The sequence below is a fragment of the Rhinolophus hipposideros genome (assembly GCF_964194185.1).
Source record: "Rhinolophus hipposideros genome assembly, chromosome: 21".
NCBI lineage: Eukaryota > Metazoa > Chordata > Mammalia > Chiroptera > Rhinolophidae > Rhinolophus > Rhinolophus hipposideros.
This window is the reverse complement of record NC_138067.1, coordinates 33,971,540-33,988,369: the sequence shown is the minus strand read 5'-3', so window position 1 is coordinate 33,988,369 and position 16,830 is coordinate 33,971,540. Positions and strand designations below refer to the sequence as shown.

The following is a 16,830-nucleotide window of genomic DNA, read 5'->3' as shown; positions in this document are numbered from 1 at the left end:
GGCAAGGGATGGTGGTGGTGGGGGGTGTGTGTGTGTGTGTATGTGTGTGTGTAATACACATATTATTGCTTTTTCTGAACCTTTTCCAGAAATTATAAGTTGCAAACACCATGTCCCTTTACTCCAAAACAATCCACTGTGTATTTCCTATATAACTACGCACAGTGATCAGACTCAGAAAATTTAACATTAATAGGAAAACGTTCTCCAACATACCATCCTTATACAAAATATGCTAATTATACTAATAGCCAAAAAAAAAATTCTGTTTTCTTTTTAGGTTCAGGATCACACAGTGTATTCAGTTGGTCTTTTCAGTTTCCTTCAGTTTGGAAGAGTCTCTCAGTCTGTCTTTGTCGCTCATGACACTGACATTTTTGTTTTGCTTTGCGGGCTCTCCCTCAGTGTGGGTTCTCTGATGTTTCCTCGTGATTAGATGAGCAGTTACGCATTTTTGGTAGGAATGCCTCTGACGGGTGTTTTATCTTTCTCAGTGTATCTTGTCAGGAGGCACGTGATGTCAATCTGTCTCATTGTCAGTGTTAACTTTAGAGTATGCATTTTCTTATTTTTAAGTGAAAACAGGTAGTTTCTGAGAGGGATGGTTCCGTTCCTAGTGAGGATAGTCCCCACAGCCTACCCCTGGTTGGGGGAGGGAGCCACACTCCCCTTGTCACCGGTGTTGGCCCCTTGGGCCTGGCAGCGGAGCTCAGGCACAGGTACTGTGTGGGGGAGAGAAGGGATGGGGCATGGGGGTGACCTGGACTCCAGCTCAGGGGTCAGCAGCCCTGTGGCTCACGAGGCATGCTACTGTTTTTCTGCCAAGCATCCGCTCAGCACAGCTGCCAGTCCCTTGTCAGTTTATTCTCTTTGGAGTACCCAAATCTACAAAGAGAGTAGACTTGGGCTTATCATGGTGGGTCTGCCCTGTGCACCTGGCCGTGGCCAGAGTGGTGAGCCATGGAGGGCGCACGGCAGTGTGCAATTGCCAGCCCCACCCGCACTACGGCACCCGTCACTGTGGTCTTGTATTCAGATAGGAGAGCCTCACTGTTTCCTTTCCTGGTGGGTGCAGGTTTCCTGCTACTCTGAGGAACACCTGAGTGCTTCCTTTGTTGCAACATTTAAAAAGGATCAGGATACTACCTAGGCACAGCTACAGGGTGAACAAAGAGGAAAGAAAACCATTTTAGTATTACAAGTAAAATAAAAGAGTGGTCCTGCCCCTGCAAACCCACACTGGAGCAAAGGCTGCACGTCGGGTGAGGTGCTCCATTGAGGACCAGACCCCCACGGGGGGGAGTGGTCACCACTGGCTGATGGTGCAGTGACTATTCTCTTGTTCCAGGATGTGTTTATACAAGGAAACAGGATTAAATTAGGAGCTGGTTTCGCCTGTCTTCTCTCAGTGCCCATTCTCTTTGAAGAAACATTCTACAATGAAAAAGAAGAAAGTTTCAGCCTACTATGTATAGCCCATCCTTTGGAAAAGAAAGAGAGTTCAGGTATTGCGGGACAAATGTGTTTGTTGAACTTTCTGCTGACATAACTGTTGTAAACATCCTATAAAATATTCAAGAGCCCACTAGAAACCTACGTCACTGTTTATATAATTCCCCAGAGAGCTTAATCGAACAGTCATCTTGAGCTAAGGAGATCTGGATTGGGGCTGCTGTGTATGGTTGCACAGGTTGGATATTGCACAGTTCCAGGAGGCATGTTCACATAGACCTCAGGGTGGATGTTGCCTCGTACAGTTGTGCAAAATGGTAGCCTGGCTTTGTCTCTGGGCCTCAGCGTTAGCTCTTACAGCGTTATTACCCACCCAGCCCCACTATTGTGCCTCTTTGAGATTGTATTATATTTAATGAATGATAATTCTTCAGTTGCTCCAGGAAATTGAGATAACAATGTACCAAATGCACTTGGAGACTCGTGTTATCAGGAATCAGGGCTTCTTCACTAAAGCCTCACAGGTCATGCTCATGGTCCCAAGTAGTCCAGGTTTTGTCCCAGGAAAGAACTTCAAGAAAACCAGGCTCTCTGGACCCCAGGCTGTCCTGTAACTGGGCTGCCCTCGGGCAACATCTTGAAATAAGATTATCCCCCTTCCTCCCCTGGAAGATGGAGCCCCACACTCCAGGGGAGCAGGGCAAAGGATGTGGCACTTTTCCCATTAGGAAACAGTGAAGGTTTCAGCCAGCCTGACCCTCTGTCTCTTTTTCAGAAGAGCCTTCAAAACCCTCAGATCCCTTTTCCCTGAAAACCATTGAAGATGTGAGGGAGTTTTTGGGAAGACACTCGGACAGATTTGACCGGAACATCGCCTCCTTCCAGCGAGCCTTCCGGGAATGTGAAAGGAAGAGCCTCCGTCATCTCATAGTCAGTAGCTGTGTCCCGCTTTGCCAGACTAGTTTAGAGCCCCGGCGTCCCTCTCAGTTTACTCTGCTGCCTCCGCTGTTGGAAGCTCTGTTGAAAATGTTTCCTTCTAACTATAAAAGTACTATAAGCCACCGTAGAAAACTTAAAAATCACAGAGAAATATAAAAATGAATAAATGAATGTCGTTACTCTCTGTGTTGACCCCAAGAGGAAATTTTTCCTACTCTTAATACATAAATACCTAAAGGAAAAGGAAGCTGAAAACAATCACATCATTCATTTGATAAGCTTACATTAGCACTTGAAGCTTGTCACCTGGGAAATACATTCTGTGAAATGCTCTCCTCACTCCAGGACCTGTTGCGCGTCCTGGGTTTTGTGTTACGGCCTCAGATTACGAGTGACGTGTCTCTCTGCTCTGTTGCACAGGACTCAGTGAATGCTCTCTACACCAAATGCCTCCAGCAGCTTCTGAGGGACTCTCACCTGGTAAGCAGCAGGACTTTCAAAGGAGAGAGTTGCAGTTTGCCCACACACAAATCCACACTCTTTAGCTGTACTTCTCTTGCCTTCTAGAAAATGCTTGCCAGGCAGGAGGCCCAGATGAACCTGATGAAGCAGGCGGTAGAGGTAAGAGGCCGAGGCAGCAAGGGGAGGGAAGGCGGCAGCGTCCTGGGCTCTCCTTTGCCCCCCACATGCCCTGACCTAGGGTCCATTGATTTCACAGATGTATGTCCAGCACGATATTTATGATCTGATCTTTAAATATGTGGGGACCATGGAGGCAAGCGAGGTAGGTTCTAAACCTTCATCAGCCAGGATGGAAGCCTCATTCTTTGCTTTCTAAGAAACGTGAAGCTTCGTTCAAATCTTTTGTTAGGATGCTGCCTTTAACAAAATCACAAGAAGCCTTCAAGATCTTCAGCAGAAAGATATTGGTGTGAAACCAGAGTTCAGGTAAGGGTTCGTGCTGCAGCAGCTCGGCACCCTCAGAGGCCGAGATGCCATTTCTCCTGGAAGCAGGGCCCTCGGCAGCTCACTGGTTAGCCTTGGTTTGTACCAAGGAGCAGTACAGTTATTTACGACCAAAGACACAAGGCTGACATGGGCAGATGGCTGTTTTGTAGCTGTCACCTTCCTGCACCTGTCTGCTAACATGCCAGCTGGGTGGGAGCTAAAGGGCCTGAGATTTTGCACACTTGGTCTCTAGGTGGGCACACGACCCAACCAGGTGGGTTCTGCACGCAGACATCTCACCTGCCCATCTGAGGGAACCCTGCCCAAGAGGCACCTCCTTTTGAATTAAGTTTCATTAGGATACAAAAATGTCTAAAGCGTTTACGTTTAAACCTTTCTTTCCCGTTTGGGCTATTTCACTCTGGGGTAAAGATTTTTGGGTTTCTTTGGTTTTTGTTTTTTTCTAATTTTCCGGAGCAGCTGTATCACCAGGCAGCCTGAATGGGACATGTAAAGCTGTGGTGTTTTGACCCTGACTTGAGTCAGATAGCTTCTGAGTTTCTATTTTTGTTTTTCATGACTTAGGGTTTGTGGTAAGAAATGTAAATCGAAGATATGTCACCATGGCAAAGAAGAGCCCTCATACTGGTCTTACGTTGTCACTTGCCAAATTACTTTGCAGCTTCAACATACCTCGTGCAAAGAGAGAACTGGCTCAACTGAACAAACGTACCTCCCCACAACAGAAGTTGGTTTGTCTGCGGACGGTGGTGCAGCTAATTACACAGTCGCCTAGCCAGAGAGGTTTGTGCTGGGGAAGGGGCCTGGCAAGGGGCGGGGGGGGGGGGGGCAGATACGTCTGCCTAGATGCAAAGGTCTGTTAAGGAGCAGTGCTGTCTGAAAGGGTCGTACCGATGGGCCCATGTGCAGCCAGCACGCCAGGGTGAGTGCCCCGGGGTCTGGTCTGAGGAGTGGGTGCCTACTGATGGTGCTGGGGGGTGGGGCTGGCATGACTAAGGTAACAAAATGGTGGCAGAAGCGCAGCAGCCTCCGAAATGAGCCAAGCTGGTGATGGGTACGTGGGGGTTCGACTGTTCGCTCTACTGTTCTCCCTCATTTTATGTATGTTTAAAATTTTCCTTCATAAAAAGGAAACCGAAGTAAGCTACGAAGAAAGTAATGAGGAGGCAAATCTGTGTGTGCAGATCGGGGGTGTTCTGTACATGAAACAAACGGGAGTGTGTGTGGTGCGCTTCCAGCAGCATCGCAGGAGGGGGGGGCGGCGTAGAGCCACACATCGATGGGGAATTCAGACTGTCTCTGCGAAGACAGGCAGGAAGCAACGGCAATAGCCTCTGGGGAAGAAGACTGGGTGGCAGGGGTGGGAGGGGCAGTCGCAGTTTGCTCTCTTGTGCTGTTTGAATTTTGAAACCCTGTGAATGGGTTACTTAAAATTTCAAAGCAAAAATAGTAAAGTCAAGCTACATGTCAGCATTATACTCCACCGTGTGTAAGACAGAAATGATCTCAGGAGGAAATAGGCTTTCGGTGGTGGCTCTGGGCTCACCGTGGCTTTGTGTCCACCGGTGCTGACCGCCCTGGACTCTGTGCATCCAGGAAGGTGGCGAGGGGTTGTCTGCTTGGTGTTCCTCTCTTTTGCACATGTTCTGAGAACGTTAAGCATTCGTTTTCCTCTTAAATATGACATCTGTTCAGGACACTGTAAAGGAAACTGTGCAATTGAATTTCTCTCTGATGGGAAATGTTACTGGATTGTGGATTTGTGGGTTGGATGGTGGTGGGGAGTTGCTACTCTTGCTGATCTATTTGAATCTCGTGATGGCTTTGAACATGTGTTTCCCCCTTGCAGTTAACTTGGAGACTATGTGTGCTGATGATCTTCTATCAGTCCTGTTGTATCTGCTTGTGAAAACAGAGATCCCTAATTGGTAATACTTTTTGGTAATACTTTTTCAAAATGGCAGCACTGGCACTGTACCGCGATGAGTTTAGTGTAACTAGGAAATGGAGCACCTCTTATGAGTCAGGTGCTGTGCTTGCCCCACCTTCCTTCGGCAGTAGGTGGCTATCATTCCATTCATAGATGGGGAAACTGAGGCCCAGAGAGCTTATGTTTCTCGTCCTGGAACACGCAGCGGCAGGCTGACGGTAGTTCTGTGTGGCCCCAGAGCCCATCCTCTTCCCATAGGAACCCACCGCTCATTTTACAATAATCAGCTTTCTAAAAACTAGCCTATTCCAGGAAAATAACCAAGTAGTTTTAACTTATTTTCCTAATTGCACACACTCTTGAATAGAGAGAGCAAGGGGGCGGCAGTCCTTGGAGACACTCCCTGGAGACACTCGACTTCAGTCACCAGAGCCAGGTGTTAACTGCATATACAACAATAAAACCTTTTTCTTCCCTTTTGTTAGGATGGCAAACTTGAGTTATATCAAAAACTTCAGATTTAGCAGCTCGGCAAAAGATGAACTGGGGTACTGCTTGACTTCTGTTGAGGCTGCAATCGAGTATATTCGGCAAGGAAGCCTCTCCGTTAAACCACCCGTAAGATCCCCTCCTGCGCTGGCCTTTCTTTGTGGGTGTCCTCGGGTTCTGAGTTTGGCGTGGGGAAAGGGGATTCTTAAATTGTCTCCCGAGAATGGGGCCTCAGCTGTTTGCGGGCTTGGAGGCTTGACAGCCGCCCCTCACACTGAACACTAACCACCTGATTGGCTGTGAAAGTCGGTAGGTTTTCGTTGGGACTCACATGGTTCACGTCTCGTGTCATCTGTCCTCAGCATTCTCAAAGGCGCATGGGCAGAGGGGAAGCTAGAAACCGAATCTAGATATCTTGACCAGGACGGGACAGAAATGAGAGTAATGTTTGCAATTTTTAGGACTCAGTGGCCTTATTGCTATTTTCCTGGTTGGTTGGTGAGCTTTGGCTTGGGGAGGCGATTACATTTCTATGTGAATTGGGAGGCTCTTAAACCAAGATTGCGTTGGTGGCCTATTTCGTTACATACCAACCAGCAAAACGTGACTGTACTCACAGAAACCACAAAGTTAAACATGATAAAGTAAAGATTTCTGTACTCCAAACCAAAAGTCATGAGGATTGAACCTTCATTTGATCCTAATTTTCTAATGATGTTAGAATCTCCCAAAACAGTGATAAGTTAAAACATCTGGAAAAGAATATAATAGGCCTGTCCAGACAGGGGCACTCGGGTAAAAGCAGTTTCCTTGAATTCATTCATATTATCATGTTTATGTATTTTCCAGCCTTTCCTATCCATGTATATTTTACGTAATTGAAATTGTATACAACACTGTGAACGGTTTTCCCCCTAAGAGAATAGTTTTATTTATTACCTGATTAGAAGACCAATATTTGCTTATAAACAATAGTTGCAATATATACAACTACAGGGAAGACAACAAAAGCCTTTTGTAAACTCACTGGCTGGGGGTGACTTGCATTAACATTTGGGTATATGTCTTTTTTTCTGTGCCTATACAATCGTATTTTTAACCCAAATTTGAGATTACGCTGCACTTGTTTGGCACGTAGCTGAAGAGCTAAGTTCTGCTCTTTTCTGGGTTCCAGTTTGACCTCACATGTATGCACGTGAAATTAGAAGCTGTCCAGCTCATCTCAGATATGGCTGGCTATGAGTCTTGCAAAAGTGATTTGTAATTTAGGGGGAAATCATTAGCATTCTAGAATGAATATGCTTGTGCATTCTGCTTTGCACAGGTGTCTGCAGAATCGATTGCCACTCACTTCCATAGTTAGGGCAGTAAGATTTCTTGATTTAAAATCGTCTTCTGTGAGGTTCTAGGAACGTGTTGTTCCCATGGTGCCTGGAGTGATTTTCTGTGGTGACCCTGCCCTTCTGGTGTTTTCCCCGTCATTGGTCTGAGAGATCACTCCTTTCCTGGCTCTACCACCCTGCAGAGAAATTGCCAGATGCTCTTTGACTGGGCCGGGGTGCCCTTGTTAGCTGGAGGGAAGTGTTCACCTCTTGAAGGTCCTCCTGTCCCCTTGCTGCCCCCATACTGTCCCATGGCCACCCTGTTTTCTTACTTTCCATAGCATGCAGGCAGGAAGGCTAATGCTTGAAGGCCTTTGTCCAGAGTGTAAGGAGGTGGCTGACCAAAGAATGTCAGTCGGATTCCCACATCTACATTCACTTCAGAAAATATTCCAGTGGGATTGAGGGTTGTTTGAGGGGTGGCCCCTCTTGTGTTGGTGTTGGTTTAAGTCCAGCACTGCTGTTTGCTGTTGGGCAAGTCTGTTTGTTTCTCTCAGCCTCTGTCCACCTTCCTGTCTACACTGGGGATACTGCTGTATATTTCATCTCTTGCTAGGTGGTTGTGAGAATCAAATGGGATATTCTAAAGTGCCTTTTTGAAGTGTAAAGTGATACTGGTGCCCTTTCTTGCTCTTCTACTACCCCTGCATCTGGGTGTCTCTGTTTCCTGATTCTCTGGTGCGTTCTGCATAGATAGCTGCAAGGATGACTGTTAGCGTGCATTGGCAGGGATGGTGGGACACAGGCTGGGGTGTCCCTTTTGTCAGGGCGTCTAACCCTGGTCTTGCCTTCCCAGGTGGGAGGTGGTTAGCCCTGTCAGGATGGGACGAGGTGTGCGTCACCCTTACCGCGGGATCTGAAGCCCATCCCTTGGGTATTGAGGGGGTCAGACGTGAGAGATGCTCTTCCCTTTACTGATGGAGCAGGTGTTGTGGCTTCCGTGTCTTTGTGATGCCAGCATCGGGATACTGTCTGTGGCGTGGACTCTGCCGTAGCTGCCGACTAGTTCCTATCAGCAGTGCAGTTCCATCTAGAAATGTTTGAGACCACCATTATGTACTGGTGCCCTTCGTTTCCTGGGGAAGGAACCCAAGAGTATGTCCATACAGCAGGCGAGGTTTCTGAAAAGCATTAAGGACTGATTATTCGTATATTTAATTATGTTTTTGTATCGGCTTTTTACATACTATAGCGTAGTTTCACAAAAATTTTCGCCCCAAGATAGAATCATACTTGAGATAGCTATAAATATTCTTTAGGCATAAAAGCTTAGATAAAGTCTCATAAATAAAGACTTTTAGCTTTATTAAATAAAGACTTTTTAGCTCTCTGAAAATAAGCATTAGTGGGATGACTTCAGTTTTACCTTTGTGGACCAAAAAAATAGCGGGGAGAACCCTGAAAGAATCTGTACTCTGCTCTATCTTTGCAGGTTTCTGGTCTTTTTCACTTTACCAGTTTTTCAATAAATAGCATTTACCCCATTCCCAAATAGGTCTTATCTGATAAGCTGTTTCTTCTGGTAGCTCATTCTTCCCTGAAGATTCAGTCCTAGAAGGTCCCTCTCTTCATCAATGCCCTTCACACAATTACCCAGAGTGGAGGAAAGGACCCTAAATTTACTTGAACGATGTCTTTGCTGTTTCTCTGACCCTAAACTGCTTGGCTATAAATCACTGAACAGAACAGGTTGTTAGAGCTTTATATAGGGTCTAGCTGCTGGGAGCACACATGGCTCTAATTCTGAGGTGTTGGTGTTTGTTTGCCAAGTAAACCCTCTTAGGGAAGTCAGTGTGAGGGAAACGGCTTGACAGCAGACCCCAGAGATGGTCCCTTCTCTGAGATGTGGTCACCTCTATCGTTAGCTGGACCTCTGAGTCAGAACTTTGAAGGCCATAAAGAGAGCCTCATCCTACCATTTTGTCAGTGTTGCTGAGTTCTTCTGGCACCACTGGCTGGAAAAAAAATTCCCTTTACCTCCCACCAAGACTTTTTTTAAAGAAGTTAATTTGTCATTAGACCATTTATTGCAGGTGCTCAAATGAGCATTAAGGTGTCTTGCTAGAAATTATTTCATAAAGTAAGGATACAGTTTTAGATTTTTGTACCTAGGTAAACATTATCTGCAATATGAAGAGCTGACTTTATTAATTGGGTTGGACCCCGTATCTTATTGGACTTCAGGCCAGTGGCTATATTGTTTGCTATTTTAGTAAATATGTTCAAAAAGCAAGACCCCTCTCTCTCCTGCTGATGGACACTGGGAAATAGCAGCCTGTTAAATGATTTTCCTTTCTGTAGGCTGCAGATAAAATGGCAGGGGATAGGGAGATGCAGGCTAGGACAGAAATTTGAGAGGAGGAGGCCAGGACAATCCAGGTTTCCATCTGGAGGAGGATGGTGTATGCGTGCTAAATTCCACATTTAGAGATGACCTATTCCACACACACGTACAGCCAGTGTGCCACCATTCTCCCAGATCCCCACTGGGAAATGGTCGTCAGAGCCACCACTTCCTGTAGAGATGGGCGGGAAACCCTTCTTCCAGCCTGATGAGGGTCAGCTCTCCAGCTCTGTGAGGCGGCTTCGAGGCACTGCTGCTCTGTTCTGGGAAGATGGCGAGGACTATTCCTGGGGTCCTCTCTTCTGACGGATCTGCACCGACGTCCCATCACATGTGATAAAACGGATTGTTGGCTTTCTCCTGCAGGAGTCTGAGGGGTTTGGTGACAAACTGTTCCTGAAGCAGAGAATGAGCTCACTGTCTCAGATGACTTCCACTCCCATTGACGGCCTGTTTAAGGTAAGATCCCAAGAAGCCCTTGTGGGTGCAGATATGAGGAGCACGTCATCTGCCGCCGCTCTGGCGACTCTACAGAACCCACAGGACGGTCTGCGAAGTTCAACCCTGAAGCGCGTCTTATGCTCAGAGTGGGTGGTGGGAAGGCTGAGGTTTGATGAGTGGCATCGGCACGTCTGCCCCTGCCCCAGCGTGCGCTGTGCTAGAGCCGTGCTGGGCCTCCTTGCATGGAGCCCCCTGCCCTGGCTGTCCTCTCTCAGCTCAGTGAAACGCAGCTCGTCTTTCAAGGCCAACTCGGTGGTGCCTCACTCGTGGCCCCTGCAGAGCTGATGCCTCTCTCGGCTCCAGGAGCCCCACAAGGCAGGTGTCTGTGTGCACATGCGCTGGCCCAGGAAGCCACCATTAGGTATGGGTGTCATGGTGGTTCTTTGCTCACGTGGCAGCACATGCGCATCTGATAGACCGCTGGGAGGCTGTTAAGGTGCCCCACTGGGTAGTCAGCAAGGGCTGGGTGAGGGCGGACCTCCTCAGGCGGCCACCTGGAGCCAGAGTGGGTTCCGTGGAGGCCCAGAAAGCCTCCTGGTCCAGCCTGCTCCCCAGCACATCTCACTCTCTGGGGGAGCACATCCCAGGAATCACAGGGCTGAGCCCTGCAGGTTTGTTTGTTGATGGGTTCTCCCGCTAAGTGCAGCTGTTCCCTTCCCCCTGAACTAAGGCTCTGCCAGAATACAAGAGGACAGGCCTGAGGCTTGTTCTAGTGAGGTGTCAGAATCCACACCGGGGCTCTGGCGGTATTGCCCCCCTGACCCCCACACACACCCTCCTGTTGCTGTGGGAATTTTGTCACGTTATTTTTTTAATTATGGAAATTTCTAACATTTACAAAAATAAAAGACTGGTATGATGAACCAACTCCCGTCTCCCCATCTTGTTTCATCTCTTCCCTCCACCCACTTTCCTCATCCTCCCCGATTATTTTAAAACAAACCCCAGAGAGCAAATCATTTCATCCATCCATATACACATGTTTCTACAAGGGTGCTTAAAGAATTCACGCCTTAGCAAGCAAATGATTTCTTAACATTGATGAGGTATCCTGGATGTCACTCTTCAGCACATTGCTTCAGGTAACCAGAAAGAAGTGGAAAGACTCCTGAGCCAAGAAGACCAAGATAAAGATACCATCCAAAAGATGTGCCACCCGCTGTGCTTCTGTGATGACTGTGAGAAACTTGTCTCCGGGTAAGAGGGTCCGCGTGGAGGCTCAGTGTGCCTGGACGCGGGTACCGGGGCCTGGATGGGACTTTTCCACTTCTTCGCCATGCAGTTTTGAATGAGGCACTTATCCTGGCTGCACTCAGCTCTCTCTGCTATAAAGTGGGGGCAGTAATCTCTGCCTCTTTGGAACATCCGATGGAATAAGGATGTAAAAATAGTTGGCATGCCGCTGGGCTGGATGCCCGGGTAGGCGGGGGTAGGGCCTGCCCCAGACTTGGAAAGAGGGTTTAGGATGGGAGGAATGTCAGCTTCCCCAGGAACCTTTTTGGTCTCCCCTTAACCTTGTCAGGCTGTTTTGGTGGAGGCCCAGGCCTAGAGAAGAATGGGGCTGGGTGAGGGATACTGGAACTAGATGCCTCAGTTGCTTACCCTGCAGGAGACTGAGCAAGGGCTGGATTATCACTAGGGCACTGTGGGAGAGGCCCAGTTTGGATCAGACCCAGAGATCCATCTTCCAGTGCCAGGACCCTGGCATCCCAGCCTTGTCAGGGAAAGGCTTCGCCGTGCCATCCCTAGGGTATTCTTTTCTGTATCTTCTCTCTCTTTTAGGAGGCTGAATGATCCCTCAGTTGTCACTCCATTCTCCAGAGATGACAGGGGTCATACACCACTCCATGTGGCTGCCCTCTGTGGTATGTGGACTTGGGTTGGCATCTGTGGGTTGTCAGGGCAAAGGGATGGAGCCAAGGGTGGCCCAGCAGAGGCCCAGCTGACGGGATTGGGGGGCAGTGAGTTGGCGTGGTGGAGAGGGCTGCTTCATGGGCACACCCCGGGGGCTTTGCTGGAAGAGAAGGTAGCAGATGGTCCACAGGCCTTATGTGCTGATTCCAGGCTAGAAGAGCGCATGTCCGTGCTCTCACTATGTGGACCCCTGGCGCTGCCCTGGGCCAGTGGGCTCGGGAGGGAAGGCTTGAGTCCCAGCTATGCCAATGGTCTCAAAATTAGGGTTCTTACATCTCTTTAAAAAAATACCTTTACTGTCTTTTAAAGTACATATTCAAAGTAGAAAACACAGAACTTCTCCAGTATCGCCTGCTATCCTTCTATCTGCCAGACACAATTTTGATTTATGAGTGTCTGGAATTTCCACATGCGTGTGTGTATGAGTATAAAATATATGATATTGTGGGGATCATACTTTTCTGTATGCTTTTTTTTCTTTTCTTTTTTTCTTTCTTTCTGTGCTTTTTTTTCACTTGGCAATGTATAAGAACATTTCTCGTTGTCAGTATTTTTTTAATGGTTGCACAATATTCCATCCTGTGAATTGATAAAGCATTGACTCTTCTGTGGACGTCTGAGGCTCTTTTCCACTACCCTCTGTTGCTAAGAAGTGGACTGGAGCCGTGTCCCCTCTAAGAGCCACCCAAAGTGCCCTGAATCTATAGAGTCTGACTTGACATTAGCTCTGGTTCATCTCAAGCAGAAAAATAACCTCTGGGTGTGTTTCACGCCAGGGAACAAGAGGGTAAAATCATGTGGCTTCACGCTTAGGGTTTGGAAAGCGTCTTCTCTTTCCTTCTCCATCCTGAAGTCTTTCTGTGCCGTAGGGCAGGCATCCCTCATTGACCTCCTGGTTTCCAAAGGCGCTGTGGTGAACGCCACGGACTATCACGGGTCAACTCCACTTCATCTCGCGTGTCAGAAGGGCTATCAGAGCGTGACGGTAAGCAGTGGGGTGACAGTGCCACGCCTGTGGGTTCACTCAGGTGAGCAAGGCTCTGCATTTTGACTTTCCAGTCGTGCCAGCCACACTTCTCTGTCCCACACCGGCTGTGCCTTGGCCACACGGGAAAGGCCACAAGGCTGAAGCCCCTCCCTGGGGGTCCGCTGCACAAAACTGTGAGGTCGAGATTTGAAATGGCCGATAATCCGGGGAAGAAGCGGGGGGCTGTAGACTTTGTAAACTCTACATTTTTTAAAAGGAAGAATGAGAGTGACACTACCATTTTAACTGTAGTGTAGGTAAATAAGATTGAAAGGGGAAGCAAGTGACTGCCCCCTTATGAGACTCCAGGCCACACCTCCCGAGGAAGCGTGTGCCTGGCCTTGTGGTATTGCTGCTATTCGGTCATCTGCTTTCTCCTCTCCTTTGGAAGCTGCTGCTGCTTCACTACAAAGCCAGCACCGACGTGCAGGACAACTATGGCAACACCCCTCTCCACCTGGCCTGCGCTCACGGCCACGAAGACGTAAGTGTCCTCGCTGCTCTTGGCTGTTGAGCCATTCTCGCTCGTGGAGAAATGTGAATTTCTGATTAGTTCGGTGTAGTATTTTCATGTTGGTGATGATTGGAAGATCTAGTGTGTGTTTTGTTTTTTTGTTTGTTTGTTTGGTTTCTTTATTAAAAGAATTTTAAAGTTTATTACAGACGTTATATTGAAATAACACATCTGAAACATAATTGTCCATTATCTTATCGTAAAGTTCAGTCATTTTCAGCCATCCCTGCTGCCATCTGGGTCTTACCTTTGTTCATACTCAGTTTTTACCTTTCACTTTTTTATAGTTATATCAAGATGTTTTATAATTTCCATTTTCACTTACTATTTATCTGTGTGTGTTATGTTTTTCTTAACCGCTCTCTCACTCCTCTTCCCCTCCCCCTTCTCTTCATAGTAATATACAGGAAGATTTTAGACATACGTAGGATTGAAGCTGGGTTAGGTGGTTGATGTGCAAAAACAAGATCATACCCTACACATTTGTGTGCAACTTGCTTTCCTAAACAATCATTACGGAAATCCTCTAGGGCGATAAATATCAATCAAGCCCGTTCTTTAACCGCTACACAATAATCAGTTACGTGTGTTGTGTTCCCAAGACCACCCCCTGGTTCAGTCAGTTGTGACAACACATTTGAAGTGTGGTCTACCAGGGCAGCTCATTGGAAACTCAGAACCCAAGACTTTTATTGGAGGCTGCCACGTAAACACCCTCTGCCTGGTATGTACCAAAATTCTGGACTCCCAGCAGGAAAGCAGGTGTTCAGCATAAACCACATTATTGTACAAACAGTTCAGACACAGTGAGCTCCTCTTATCAGTGAGAGGATTGTGGGCCCCCTCCCCAAATCCAAGCCCCCGAGGAACATTGCAAGTCAGGGGTCAGCCTTGCAAGCAGGCTGTGGCCTCAGGCCTGTTGTGGTAACTTCTTTCTGCACATGGATACGTCACAGTTTATGCAGCCATTTCTTACTGATGGGCAGTTGGGTTCTTGGAAAAAATGATGTGTCCTCATCAGGTAAGCTGGAACCCTTGAGTTATAGCTCCCTGTCACTGTCCGTTCGCTTGGTGAGTGGAGCCCTGATCAAATGGGGACGCGGACCGAGGCTGTGCAGAGCACAGATGTTGCCTGAGGCTTGGCACGTGAGTTTCAAGGATGGCGTTTCCCAATTTCTTTGCAGTGTGTGAAGGCTTTGGTGTACTATGACGTGCAGTCGTGCAGACTAGATGTTGGTAACGAGAAAGGAGACACTCCCCTACACATAGCTGCACGTTGGGGTTACCAAGGCATCATTGAGACGTTGCTACAAAATGGAGCATCTACAGAGATCCAGAACAGACTGAAAGAAACTCCCCTCAAGTGTGCATTAAACTCAAAGGTAGATTTTTTTCTTTCTTTTTTTTTCTTTTTTTAAATCTCAAAGCAGGAATACGGCTTTTAAAAAATCAATGTCCACAGATTAGGTCTTGGCATGCTGGACAAACTGCATTAGTGCCTGAGGACAACGTGGCCTGTACTCTCTCTGCTGCATTTGGGACCTGGTTGTTAATGGGTTTTACTTATTCATATTGTTTTGAGATTTCCTAGCAGGTTTTCTCTGTGTTATTCCACTCCCAGCAGAGTTTGCCCTGGCTTCAGAGTGCTGTTGGTTTATGAGCAAATGGAGTGAATGCAAATGGGACAATGGCACCAACCAGGGATAGCCGGGAAAGGGGAAGTGGCAGGGAGCAGGAAGGGTCAGGGCTCTGTGTTCCTCTAATTTGGCCAGTTTTGAACATCATTGGGTGATCTGTTAATGAGCCACTCATTCTTTCCTGGTCGTGACTTCTGGAAACATGTAATTTTTGGCAGCATGAGAAAGTGCTCTCTTCAAGAGTGGGTGGGAGTTGAGGGGAGCTTAGAGAGACCAATTCTTTGTAGCCCATCTCCCAGCAGCAGCTCTGGTGGAAGGCTTGCCTTCAGAGAAGCGTGTCCGGCCGACTGGCCAGAGGACGCACAGGCCATGTGCACCGGAAGCCCCAGGTCCTCAGACTGGTGTGTCCCGAACATCAGAGACATGTGGCTCCCATAAGCCATTCCGTTTCAGTACAGGTCTCCAGTTGCCTCCCTTTGCTCAGGCCCTACTTTCTGCCTCTTGATGGTTACCCGGCTTCCTTTTATGGTTCCTAACTATCTCCTAGGGTGTTCTTTCCGTGTGCTCATATAGTCTTCTAGGAAGAGCACCATTGTCAAAACCACTTTATTGAGGTATGGATGACACACAAAAGCTGTCCATACCTACTGCACAGGCACACTTCAGAGATAGTGCACGTTCCGTTCCAGACCACTGCAGTCAAGTGAATATTGCCATAAAGCAAGTCGTAATCTTTCTGCTGGTGGAGGGTCTTGTCTTCAGTTTGTAAAACATGCAACATCTGTGAGGCACAGTAAAGTGACGTGCAGTAAATGAGGTACAGCTGTGTACAGCTTGATGCATTTGGCGATAAGTACACACCTGTGAGACCATCGCCGCAATCTATGCCATAAACGTATCCATCACCTTCAAAAGTTTCCTCCTGTTCTCTCTATTATCATTATTTCTGTGTGTGTAATAAGACCACTTAACGTAGCTCGGTGTTTGAGGGCCTAACCCCCGCTCCTCACCCGGTGGGGGGGCCTGAGCTATACTTTCCGTGCACACACAGGTCTCAGCTTTGTAGCAGCCATAGCTGACAGGACTGGGCAGTGCCCTCCTTGGCCTGAGGTGGCCTTGAGGAGCTGCGGGCTCCTCTGCCACTGTAGCTTCTATCAAAGTCCCCTTCCCAAGGGAGGTCTACAGAGGGAAGGAACTGACTGCCTGCATGGTTCGGCTTTGAGCTGTTCCTGTGTGAGACCCACGGGTGTCAGGGGGAAAGCCACACTTTATCCCTGTGGACAAACAGCCTGGGGCTGCACAAGGCAGCCTTGGAGGCCCCTCCTGTGGCCGGGCTTCTCGTCGTCTGAGCTGGTTCATGGGAAGTACCAGCTCCTCCCATCAGACGGAAGGAGTGGGGTGGCAGAAGGAAACCCAAACTTAATCAGTGGGATCCTGAGTAAGTTCCCACCCACTCTGGGCCTTGGTTTCTGTCTGTCCAAGGGGTGGCTGGGCTGTCTGACCTTCCAAGGAGATGGGCAGGCAGTGGAGTGTTATGGGTGACCGTGCTTTCGGGACCTATCGCGTTCAGTACTTGTCACCTCCATCTTCCTAGATTCTGTCTGTCATGGAAGCCCATCATCTGTCCTTTGAAAGGAAGCAGCAGTCTTCAGAGGTAAGTGAATAGGGCGGTGCCCCTTGGCCCTCCTACTGCCGGGGCCTTCTGGCGCTCACCTGTCTCTTTCTTGTTGGG

At 48.0% G+C, this 16,830-nt stretch overlaps 1 protein-coding gene across 7 annotated transcripts in view; it reads left to right on the top strand.

Moving 5' to 3' along the window:
• The window catches only part of ANKRD27 (ankyrin repeat domain 27), a 54,384-nt gene that overhangs the window by 16,653 nt on the left and 20,901 nt on the right, over window positions 1–16,830 (top strand). For 6 of the 7 annotated variants that reach the window (XR_013992152.1, XR_013992153.1, XM_081031737.1 and 3 more), the window contains exons 4-19: window positions 1,349–1,505; window positions 2,228–2,382; window positions 2,812–2,871; window positions 2,959–3,012; window positions 3,110–3,175; window positions 3,263–3,339; window positions 4,022–4,143; window positions 5,210–5,288; window positions 5,776–5,908; window positions 9,872–9,964; window positions 11,076–11,203; window positions 11,789–11,871; window positions 12,790–12,905; window positions 13,339–13,431; window positions 14,646–14,843; window positions 16,693–16,752. Coding sequence is in view for 4 of the 7 variants with exons in the window: in XM_081031737.1 (XP_080887863.1) it covers window positions 1,349–1,505; window positions 2,228–2,382; window positions 2,812–2,871; window positions 2,959–3,012; window positions 3,110–3,175; window positions 3,263–3,339; window positions 4,022–4,143; window positions 5,210–5,288; window positions 5,776–5,908; window positions 9,872–9,964; window positions 11,076–11,203; window positions 11,789–11,871; window positions 12,790–12,905; window positions 13,339–13,431; window positions 14,646–14,843; window positions 16,693–16,752 (1,674 nt within the window). In the remaining 3 variants the exon portion in view is untranslated. Of the gene's footprint in view, window positions 1–1,348; window positions 1,506–2,227; window positions 2,383–2,811; window positions 2,872–2,958; window positions 3,013–3,109; window positions 3,176–3,262; window positions 3,340–4,021; window positions 4,144–5,209; window positions 5,289–5,775; window positions 5,909–9,871; window positions 9,965–11,075; window positions 11,204–11,788; window positions 11,872–12,789; window positions 12,906–13,338; window positions 13,432–14,645; window positions 14,844–16,692; window positions 16,753–16,830 lie in introns of those variants that run through there. The other variant, XR_013992154.1, reaches the window with a different exon arrangement.